We start from the raw sequence: 12,613 nt of genomic DNA, 5'->3' as shown, positions 1-12,613 counted from the left end.
ACCGCTAATCTTCACTGGTAATTGAATAATTACGAGCAAACTACTCAGGCGGAAGCCATGATCTGTTACCCAGTACATATATCAAACCTGTACCAATACTGGCCTTATTTCTTTAATTTCTCCAGTCAAGTGAAGTAAAGCCTAGGGTTAGCTTTGTAGGAGAGGCTTATGCCTAAACAATGGTGTGACATCACATTACAAAGGATCAGCGGTAGAGGTAACAAAAATAGCTAGCAAGATATTCTACATGTACAAGTATTATTAGCATTTAATACCATAACTTTCTAACATGATTTGCGAGATAGCCTCTAGTGTAGCTGGGACCACCAGATGGTTGTACTATGACCAATTAATCATGGTACAACCATCTGGTGGTCTCACACTAAAGGCAGTAATATAGCCCAAAAGAACAGAATTGACAGATTGCCAGAGCTGAAAGCAATAAATGCTAACTATGTGCGATAAATATCAGTTACAGTTGAGAGTGACCGAAGCAAATATGTTAGGAAAGGTATTGTAAGTTCCTGCACTGGCAGGTAAAACTTAACACATCCAGATACATACACTGCTACAAGTTTTGCAACAGATGGTATTATCATATAACCAATCGAGCTCCTAAACTTTACGAGTGGACTATTTTGAAATGGTTACGCAACTGATTTTAGGCATCATGGCGAACAGAAGCTATTTTCAAAAATAGATCAGCAGCAAAGATGAACTATAGATTTGTTATTGATGGTCTATATTATTTAATCACTGTCTGAATATTTCACCAGGCTTATCATTCATTGATTTTTAGAAAAAATTCAAAGTTCAATTGAACCTCTGTAAAACCAATGCTGCGATGCATGATATTGAAATTGATGAGAACAAAACATTGCAGACAAGAACAAATAAGGCAAATGAAGCAGCTTTGCTAATCCAAAAAATATGTAAACCAATCGACTTTGCTAGAGCTAACAATAGATGTGATAATACTAACAACTGAGGTCAGTGATTGGTAAAATCTGTGGCCTCGTTCGCGAGTAATAACTGAACATAATTAAATAGAAAACATGCTTGAGAATGTACAAAGATGTTCCGAAAATTCGCCATGGCGACTCTAAAAATGTTACTGACAGTCACTCGACATTAGAACTTTCGGTCTAGCGCTGCGACACTTATTGGGTATAATTGTATAAATCTCGGTTGTAGGGTCCTAAGGTACTTTAACAACCGCATCCCGATTTGCTTTGTGGAGCAGTATCCGGTCTGTTAAGAGTAATGGCTGTAGGGAATTCATTATAATTATCCGTATCAGATTCCTGAGCAAGAGCATTCTTGGCCACCGTCTGGAAAGCCTGTTCTACATTGATGGCCTCCTTCGCCGAAGTTTCAAAGTAAGGGATATCTCCTTTAGTGTGGCACCATCCTTGCGCTCGCTTGGTCGACACCTGACAAGACACAACAGGTTGTGTACAAAAAATGTGCGTAAATTCAAGCTCGGCATCATTGGAGATATACTCGCAATGCACATCAAATTTTTAATGAATATTCAAGATATGCCCATATTTATTTGACAGTCCACCCACTAAGTAACACACTTCTACTTTAAAACAAACACAACTAGACAACAGCCCTTACAGAGTAAGTAGTTACGATCTTCATTTTGCTAATCATTGGCTCAAACTGTGCTCGTCTTAAGAACATATTTACTGCGAATGAGATTACCTGTGAAACTGACTTTAAGACTTCAACTAGTCATTAGCTATCATATATTCATCAGTTTGTACAAGCAAAAATAAAAACAGGTCATTTTGCAACTACATAGCAGACCTTGTCTTTACTTCCTCTCTATATCTCTCAACAGTCAAATATAGCCACTGCGTTGGCTTCATGCACACTAGACCTCCCACTTAGTTTCGTATTATGCTTGTACCTATGACACTGATACAAGTATGCGGCAACTCGTCTTCTCAAACCAGGAACTATTGTTGTTTTGTGTATTAAATCTTAGACCGGCGCTACAATTACTTGAATGCAAACGCATATAACATTCATCCCAAAATTAGAAGAATATGAATGGGACATCAACAACATGCTGTAACTACAAGACAACTTGTGCAATGATGTTTGCAACAGGTAGATAACTGTCATTAGAACTTTGAATGAATTCTGGTGGAGACATTCATATTAACACAATGATAATCTATTATTTGAACGACCAAGTGAGCGCAACATTAAAGCTGTATATTATCAGATAACTGCACTACGTGTTATGCTCCTATCATTGTCTGCTGTCCAGTCATGGCTGATAACAATGGCAATCACTAGCGCCTGAATCGGAGTGATACTCAATTATCAGTTGCTAGTGTAGGTAAATTTAAAGTCATTCCATCATATACTGTTATGTACTTATGTACACGCTGACCAGTCATGCAGTGATTCCTTCAACATATGAAAACCAGTTAACGGTACATCTCCATCGGGACACGCATTGGCTACTACTTACAGAATAGTAAAAAATCAAACAGATGGAAAACACTGAACAGTTCACTTGACTGCTCTTTAACACAAATTTACCAAGAGTAAACTTGGATTCCTCCAACTGAGTTTCAAAGGTTGTCTGCTTACACTAATTTACCTATTTGACCTGTTTAGTTTGACCTGTTTAGTTTGGTTACGGTATTATGCATAGATAGGAATATTAGAGAGCAGCTTAAACACACTTCCCTTTATCAGCTGTTTCCATCTTCACTTCTAATGCTATGTCATGAGCAATATAAATCATCTGTTTGCACTTTATGTATTATTACTTTAAGCACCAGAGCGAATTCATTACCTAATGATATCAATTTCTAATGGAACTTAACATAACCTATTTTAAGAATCACCCTAATGGCCAAGGAGGATTATTTTGCCATCAACATTAACTGAACAAATATTTTCTAGTGACAACATTTCTAGGTGATCTAAGTTTTGACAACTCTCCTAGAACTACCCAAAAAACTTTTATCAATCGAATTTCTTACTCAAACAATGAACCATTGACACCCTTCTGAGCAATTACTGCAATAGTTCATCCTATGCCACTTATTCTACTGACTACCAATTTGCTAGAAATTCTAATAGCAGATTTCAGTCAATCTTCAACTCAACGATGGGTTTAGCAACGCTAAACCAAGTAATACCGGAAGGAAAGATCGCTTACTGCTCGGTTGTCAAGGTCAATTTTGTTGCCGATGACCACGAAGGGAAAGTTCTCTGGATCTCGAGGACTGGCTTGTATAAGGAATTCATCTCTCCAACTGTCTAATGTTTTAAATGTATTTGGCATAGTGACATCAAATACTAGCACGCAGCAATCTGCACCACGATAGAAAGCAACTCCAAGAGATTGAAATCTCTCTTGCCCAGCCGTATCCCAAATCTGCAAACAGAACATCCAAAAAGTTAAATGACTGCATTTGACCACAACCGTTACATTTGACCACAACGCTGCTAGTTGCAACAAACAGTGAAATGGAGCAACAGCAGTCACTAATGTAGAGCTGCGCTGAAGTACGGCCAAGAAATACAACTTGTACGCACAGCTGACAGCCAATCAATCTCTAGTGACAGTTTAACACATCTGCCCACATACCCTACATTATATATCAGCTGGCTGTCAGACTTGAAGCACGTGTATACCAGGCGACTGTTACATGCAATTCGGCAGCGAAATATCCTGCCAAATTGCAACTCAAGATGGCATATGATTAGTTTATTCATACCAATGAATTGTAACAAAAATTTTGCTAAAACTTGATAATTACTGGTATACATTCTGCAGATGCATGCTCCTAGATTTTAATGCAAAATCTCAAATGTATTTCTTGTTCAAAACCAGAACACAGCAAAACAAAGTGGTTCAACCCAACAAAACGAAATTGTCAAAAGCGTGTGAAGCATTATATATTTTTTACGCATGAATTTTTGCAGATATTTTTAACGGCAAAACACCTCTTAAATTTGTTTAGTGCACAAGCATCTAAGATACAACCAGAAGTAGACATTAGCATTAAAGAACAATGAATCTGTGTGAGTGCATTTGCCAATAGCTGATCTATATTATGTCACAAAGAAAATGTAAGTAGAATTTTGGATTCCACCTGTCTCAATGAGGTATGGCATGAGAGCTGTTGTGTCAACAAGGTGTCAACCCATAACACTACACAACTACTAATAACACACTGTGTTGTGTTGAGAATCCTTTCCCTTCAATTTATTCATTAGTTGACCAGTTGTTGGCAACATAAACTAGTACACACGGAGAGAACTGGCTCAAGGAATAAATCTATTTGCGATTAAGCGCTTAATTGTGTCAATGACTAACTAAAACTGACAAATACAGGCAGTCCAAATATTGATAAACATCAGTGATGGGTGAACGCGTCTTCACCAACGTAAAACGGTGAAATAATTCACAAGATCAACTATTTATAACCCAGATATAGCATGAAAAATGTAGTTCAAACTACCGCATGTATATAGAAGGCAATAGAGTGATGTAATTTGAGGGATTTTAGTTAGTCACACAGCTTAGGCTACTAGTAGGTCACATAGACACTTACTAGTAGAGTCACATGGACAATTACTAGTAGGGTCACATGCACACTCGGAAGCTCCGGTTGAATGATAATCAAGTCATGTGAAGATGAAAAGATAAAAAATGACCTCTAGCACATAGACCACGCCAAGCTCAATAATATTAAGCATTGTATATTGGGATACAACCGATATAAGACTTCTAGTTCCTCACCCGCTAGAATAGTATCCCTTCTCAAGGGTTCTTGCCATGGTCAACAATTGCAGAAAGTGATATGGCAAACTTACCTGCATTGTAACCAGTCTGTCATCTACCATAACCTCTTTCGTTAGAAAGTCGGCACCTATTGTCGCTTTATATTGGTTGCTGAACTTCTTGTTCACAAACTGATTCATGAGTGAAGTTTTGCCAACCCTGAATGAGCAGACCAGATGAAAGAGCAAGCATTTTTAAAGAGTGAGCAGCGTATATAAAATTCAATAGCCAAAGGGTAAGCATCGAATAACTTGATGTCATATTTGACAGTAATACCAAAAACAAGTTTCATGTCTACATGTTAACATAGTAACAGGTTGTCAGTTGTAACAGCAAACAATGAAGATATCGCTAGGACAGAAGTGCACCAAATGTACTTTCCCTTGGGCTGCTCGAATTGCTGTAATGTAATAATGTAACCAGGCTAATTTTGGCTAGCAGTTGATAGCAAAAAACATCCATATGGTAAGGGGAGGAAATGCACATCGCCAATCTATTACGAATGATCAAAAGGAACTTATCAAGGCATCCCAAAAAATTATTAACAGATCGTAAGAAAACCATCTCTACACGCAACTTGGTCACATGTCATGACTATAAAACAAGCAGATAATTTGTGAGCTTTCATATTAGGAGGATTATGCCAGCATCTTTTGCAGAAAGTAGCCACAATGTTGGTTGAAATGTAGAGCAAGCCATCAAGTGGTTGTGGTAAGTAGAAAACTCATGGAAAAACAATAGAGTTAGATGTCAATACAAATACGTTATACAAAACTGATAAGGCAAAATCAGTATAATTCAAACCCGAGTCATCTTGAGAGTAACTACACTTCATATCATATACAGATGAAAGTTGTCTCTTATAGGCATATCATAAAATAAGAGCTACCTATTGCAACTACTGCAAGAGATTTTATTGGTGTCCTTCCAGAGCTGGATGGACACAATGAAGGGATGTTTTATTCCTCTTCCCATCAAGCCACATTCACTGCACACCGAGCAGTTCCTATGAGGAAAAACTGCTAACAATTATAGCAATTGTCAAGAAGGTACTGATTGATATGATATGCGACATACTGACCCGCTATCCCCGAGTATGATAACCTTCAACAACACCTTCCTTCTTGACGACATGCTTTCTTTTCTGTAATAATAAATTCTCAGTGAGTAACCATGAAGATTGCAATCAGAAAATTTTCTATCACCACCGGTAATATAGAGCCGCTCGGCCCTGTCAAAAGGTACGGCAGCAGTCAACGCCATCCGGGCAAAGAATGCAAGTCGTAATAACATATAAGAATAATAACAGAAGAGAGCTGCTCCAGAATTATTTGCTCATCAGCTAATAGAGGATGGGTATATAAGATTGGTTGGTAATCCTATACGTGAAGCTAGAGAGGAGATTCCATACATAGAACACTTAGCACTTTTGGACTGGATAATCCTAGTCTCAACTTACAAACAGACACAATGTTAGTCCATGCTGTCCTTGTTGAAAAACGGATGTTTGCTGGCAGCTTGCCCGAGCGACGAATGAGTGTTTTTCTTGAGTTAATAAAAATATGAGTGAGCTTGTAATGTAGTCAACTTAGGAATTTGAACAGAAAATTTTCGATAAAATTCTTTATATAAGTATTTATTTAACTTTCAGTTCTTCAAAGTTGAATGTTTGAAACCGTATCATTGAAAAAAGTTGAAGTTGTAATAATAAAAATAGTAACACAAAGCTGCATTTAAATATCATATAGAAAACAAATCATCAATACCAGCTTTTTAAAGTACGTTTAGCAAATTTTATCGATGGGAACTCGTAAAGACTGCCACATGTTACCTCTTTTTTACCTCTTTCCACCAGATTGACATATATGTCTTCTTTAAATACTTTTAACAGTTTCTTTTTAGTTTCAAGACAACGCATAGGTTTTCCATTAAGTTTATGGACATCAACAATTTTTCACACAAAATCAAAGAAGGCAGCAGATACAAAATTACCTATCAGGTTTTCATTAGTAAAGCCTTTGGATCTAGTAGCAGTAACTAGCAACAACCATACCAGAAAATCAAACTACAGTAATCTCTTTTACGTCGGGCTTCAACTAACATGACTTCACAGTATCACAGGTTTTCAATTTCATTTAGATGTGTATTTAAATGCCAGGCTCACTGACAAAGCATGAATGCTGAGCACACAGTCTCTTAATATAAAAGTCCCCTAACGACGAGCTGGTTCATCTCAGCAATTACAATAGAATATCTTACAATGATAGCCAGTCTGCTTTTTAAATTTTAGAGTGAAATTTGACCATGCTGCCTCCATCGACTAAAGCGAATCAACTATAAACACCATTGATTGACTTAAAAATATTTAGCAATGACTTCCTCGTTAATACTTGTTCCAGTCACACTTTGCCGTTCACACATCTAATTAACATCCTGGAGACCTTAGCATTGTATATAGAATATATTCTACAAGTATGCCTCGTGTAGGGCATGTACATGTACTAACATGCACAGTAATTGGAACAGTAATTTAATTTAGAAAACAGTTTAAGTGTTAGTTTCTTCAGTTACACGAAAATAATAATTCAAAGAGACAATCATTAACTTCAACAAATTTTATAATTATACTTTACAAAAACAACTTGGGTCAGAATTCTGAAGATGAGTTTGACAAAAAATGTGAACTGGCTTGTGGGTACATGTAGTCATACTTACACATGTTTCACAGCAAGTTATCTAATCTGGTATTCTTGGCTGGAACGCCTAGAGCAATACTTATTTTAAAATATAGGATTCAGAATTTAGGCATTGTGTTGTACGAGAAGCAAAGTAATTGAAAGGTGTCAACACGCAATATAAACCTTGTTTAATGTAAATGTTCTTAAAGAATGATTTGTACTAAGAGCCCAATAATAAAACTTGTCAAATAATAGTATAATCATTCACTTTTAGACTTGAGCTTATGTAAAAAGTAACCAATGCTGATACCCTTAATATTCTTAATTTGACAAAGGTCTATTGAGTGTGCAGCCCTCGACACACATACAAGCGGTAGACTGACTGTGTGTTGGGTGTGTCATTTATCTAGTAGAAATAATGACAGATTCTTTACTATTTATCTCAAAACCTTGATTTCAGAATACTAGAATAATTTTTTAATGCCTTTGAAAGCAAAAACCATTGGCCATGTAACAGAGTAGAGTTTAAAAGATTCTGGGGTCATTTCAATTCAAGCAAAGCTAAAGAGCTCGGCAACATTAAACCGCACCAACATTCACTACAGCCGCAGCTATAAAAAATAATTGTCCATGGGCACAAATTTGTAGCTTCGTTAGTGTCTAGTACTTTGATGGAATGAAGAGTAAATACTTAAAACTGCTATTAAAGGTAAAATAATGTAAAATGGCAGACTAAAACTTTGTGTTGAAATGAGTTTAGAAGTAATACAGCAAACACTAAATATAATGAACTCTTAAAGTCCAAATGCCTCGAGTTTGGCACCATTCAAACTTGGACAAAAGATCTTGAGCCACAAATGCCATATAAGATGCCAAATGAAATATATGGTCATACCATATGTGCGAGCAACAAGAATTACTTATTTTATGTAGCACATTTAAACATAATGAGCTTTTTATCTTAACAAAAATGGCAAAGTCCAATTTCGTTGAATTATTTTGATACGCCTTTTAGATAGACCCCATGGATATTGAAACATACAAAGCGGAAATGTCAATAAAAACCGCTAGCCCTAACATGCCTTGAACAAACGCTGACAAAATCACAGCCAGTGGGTTACAGTATTATCTTAGTATATATTTCACCGATTCTAAATTGTCAATGTAGAAAACTCATGTTATATGTACTTTTGTTTGGGCGACTTGAAGTGTAGGTAAAAATAGATTGAAAATTACAACCTAATGGCTTTTTCATAATTTCGACAAAAATGACACTGCTGATATACTGTATTTTGCTTTATTTAGTAGGCCTAGTTCGATTATTACTGCCAAACTTGTAGAATCAAGACTGTAAATCGACCGAACGGCAACAAGCAAAAACAAAATTGTATACTTAATACGAGAATCAGAACTGACATAAGTATATAGTAAACACGCCAGCAAACAATAGTTCAATATTTAAAATCAACTTGTTCCAATCCACGTTCGTATCTAATTCCAAATTTATACCAGTATGAAATTAATTAGCTTTAGAAAATAGTTCAAAAACGTGAATTTTAAAATAAAAATCGATTATACTACTCTTCAAAAGATTTCAACTTCTCTTCGTATTCGAAAGATACAATAACATGTTCTGTCCCATTAGTTCAAGCTTTGACTAATAGATTTTGTAGTCGGTTAGAATGGAAAAAATTACTAAACGAACTGTTGGAATTTACACTGAGTTAAATGAAATAACGTTATAGCTAGTATACCTTGAAACAAAAACTAGTTGTATATAATAGAAACAGCTAATTCGCTCAAATTGATGGCGTTTCCTTCCCGAGAGTATGTTACCACTTCGAGGGCTGTACCTCAATAGCCAGAAACTAATAAACTGTCGCGGCTAATACGATAATTTCTATTAAATCGACGCGAGAATAAAACAAAGATTGATAAATCAGGCTACGAACCTCGTGATCAATGATGTAATGTTGACCTTAATAATAACCTTTTAGCGAACACCGTAAAGACTTTTATGGGATTGTAAGAAGCAGGAACATTACTTTCAAAACCAATGTATTTTCTCTAGTTTTATAAAAGTATTGCTATGTTTGTTTATGGCTTGTTATAATCGAGACAGTTCCGACAACGCTATTCGTATTTTAAAAGCTGAACTATTGGAAAATAACGCATATGTGGTTGGTATCGGTTCTTCTTTCGCTTCAATATCAGTCTTGCTGTCTTACTAATCCTAGTCGTCTGCTGTATCATTTGAACGACAATTCTTAATCGTTATTGAGGAAATATTATTATAGATTTTTTAAATTTCAATATTTAAACTGATTTTATGTTGAGATGAAACAAAAGTTCAGAGGAATTGTGCGTTATGCAACTGTAGCATTATTACCGGTTTTTCTATTATGCTTAGTCGATCAATTAGAAATTTCTATGCAAATTATTTGAATCATAAGTTGAATAAAAAGACAATTAGTGTTGAACCGGTGCAAATAGTTTTCACTAGTTTCATAGCTCCTTTTTACTAATCAGACTTATCTGTGAAAATTTGTGTCTTTTTTCAAACCAGTAATTTAAAATATGTTATAATACTATCAAATTGCAAAGAAATTACAGCTTCTTTAAATTTTAGATGTTTTTTTGTTAGCGAAAATGTAACTGGGAGTGCAGTATATGTAAAATATAAATATAATTGTTGAGATTGTCTGCTTCTTGTGTAGGCTAGCAACGTTTCGTTTGAGTTCAATTAAACTGTTGAAAAGTTATAAATATATTACATAATTATACTTTTGGGTTGTTATAACTTGCTTAAATTTGATGTGTTTCAAGCCCTGCCAAGCTAAAGTCATGTATTGCATAAAATTTTTCAAACAGTATGAATCTTGAGCAGTGTTTTATGTTAATAGCTTTTATGAGGACATCCATCACTGAATTTTGTGATTTAGTTTGACTAATTCATGGCCAATATAATCAAACAGTATCAGTCATCGTGATGCCAAAAGTATATATTTTAAGGATTAAGCATAGAACACAAGTATTTGTGTAGGCACTGTCATAAATCTATTTAGGAAAGGCATCTTAAGTTTTTACATATATTTTAAAATTCAATTTTAGTTTTAAAAAAAATCACAACCTAATTTATGGCTAACAATTAACAAAGATTGCAGAAGAATGCTTTAGATCAGTCATAGCTCGATGCATGTGAGTTAGTTTGTGTCAGGAATTTTACATAGAATTAAAATATTCGCTCATTGTACTAGTTCACCTTAAAAAACTTGTGTTTGCTTAAATTCATCTTTTCAAAGATAAGGGAACCGCTTCTGCTTGATAATACAGTCAAAGCAATTATTATGCATGTCCTTCACCTAAGTAGTCTTTGGAAAACAGCAAGCAGTTTTAGCAAATTTATTTTGCCAAATCTAGTTTTCAATGTAAGAAATTTGTAGACTAATAACTTGTTTTTATGTACAGACCATTGTTGAGTTTCTTTACCTTCTTACTTTAAGAACTGTGCTGCAGCTAGTAGTAACTTAGAAACATATCCGCAGTTGCTTTGCATTTGACTGCTTATGGTTGGGCAAGCAATAGGCGATTTTTGATTTTTAAGAATCGCAGAGCTCTGTAAATTATCAATGGCTATTAAAGCCATAGCGGTGCTGTATTCATACGAAAGTTTCAGTTAGGAAATAAGCCTATTCTACATTATGCAGGGTTATTTTGGAATTGGGAAATTATGTAAACAAAAAGATCCTATAAAATATTATATTCAAGGTACAGTAATAAGTAGAAGCGAGCTAATGAAACATTCTGATTTAGAAGTTTACAAATGATGGAAATAGTACGAAGGTTGAAGGTGATGATAAATAACATTGCACTAGGTGAATGTCTGGCGTAGCACAGCAACATCCATGCCTGAAGGGACAGGCAACGCCGGTGTCTGAAACCAGCTTAATGATCGTTACGTTACATGCAATGGTCTCTCATGCAATCATGATCTTAAAGCGTGCTAGTAGTAACCAATAGTATTGGTGGGTGTGTACTTTAACCTATGTAATGAGTATGATTACAATTATTCCATTGCCTTCAAATCCTGTCTCAAATCCAATGCAAAGTGAATTTTTCGCTCCTAAATTTTAAATGCTGTAACTGGTGAAACGACAGATGACAAACACTGAAATTAATCTATCTATATTTAGATAAATTTCAGTGTTTGTTTGCATTGATGTACATGTATATATATATATATATATATATATATATATATATATATATATATATATATATATATATATATAAACTATAAATTCCTAAGAATTATGAACTAGTATTACTAAAATTAGAGTGCTCAACAATATATTGGAGCAGCTATATACTAATAAATTATTTAAAAGCAATACTTATCTTTTTTCTCAGCTACTGTCAGTTTCATGACTTGCTCATTCATCAGGCTGTGTTGAAATCCAGCCTGATGAATGAGCAAGTCATGAAACTGACAGTAGCTGAGAAAAAAGATAAGTATTGCTTTTAAATAATTTATTAGTATATATATATATATAAATTGTTTCCTCACCCCGGTTAACCCGTATGGGTGGTAGTTTCTGCTCTAACTCGGGTCTCCTACCAGAGACCTGGGAGTTTGAGCACTCGCCTCAAGAACTTAGCTGTTCCCAGTAACGCACTTTTTTGCAACTCACCTGAGTTGATTGCTGTTGGTATTTGGGCAAGCCACATTTTATGCGCTGGTGTTATTGCGCCCAGTGCCCCAATGACTACTGGGATTACAGTTGTTTTTACATCCCAGCATTTATATATATATATATATACAGTAAAACATGGATAACTCGCCCACGGATAGCTCGACCACACGGTTAATTCGAACGGTTTCTTTGGGCCGTTCCCACGTAATGATAAATTGCTATAGATAACTCGAACTCAACACTGTTAACTCGAACTGTTTTTTGCCCAACGGCTACCGAAACAGTTGTTATCACTTTAGAAAATCACTTTATTCCAAGCCATAGAGGTAAACCTCAACTTTTCGTAATTCATAAGCGTCGTTATTACCACCATCGGCAAAATATTTTTGTCAACGACTTTTCTAAAGGTTTGGTGAAAT

The 12,613-nt window shown here is 35.3% G+C and overlaps 2 protein-coding genes across 2 annotated transcripts in view; one reads left to right on the top strand and one right to left on the bottom strand.

Moving 5' to 3' along the window:
* Positions 1–725: 725 nt before the first annotated feature.
* On the bottom strand, positions 726–9,395 carry LOC137391814 (ras-related protein Rab-7a-like). The gene is made up of 5 exons (XM_068078349.1): positions 9,255–9,395; positions 5,904–5,966; positions 4,855–4,981; positions 3,191–3,409; positions 726–1,433 (listed from the first exon to the last, which is right to left on the bottom strand). Exons 2-5 carry the CDS (start codon positions 5,954–5,956, stop codon positions 1,209–1,211), a joined length of 624 nt encoding a protein of 207 aa, XP_067934450.1. The 5' UTR covers positions 5,957–5,966; positions 9,255–9,395; the 3' UTR covers positions 726–1,208.
* Positions 9,396–9,599: 204 nt separating this feature from the next.
* LOC137390774 (nischarin-like) overlaps positions 9,600–12,613 on the top strand; it is a 28,545-nt gene continuing 25,531 nt past the window's right edge. Inside the window, exon 1 of the mRNA XM_068077093.1 lies at positions 9,600–9,680. Within this exon, the coding sequence (XP_067933194.1) occupies positions 9,600–9,680 (81 nt within the window). The remainder of the gene's footprint in view (positions 9,681–12,613) is intronic.

The sequence above is a fragment of the Watersipora subatra genome, chromosome 3, assembly GCF_963576615.1.
Source record: "Watersipora subatra chromosome 3, tzWatSuba1.1, whole genome shotgun sequence".
In the NCBI taxonomy this organism is placed as follows: Eukaryota; Metazoa; Bryozoa; class Gymnolaemata; order Cheilostomatida; family Watersiporidae; genus Watersipora; species Watersipora subatra.
This window is presented reverse-complemented; position numbering and strand designations above follow the sequence as displayed.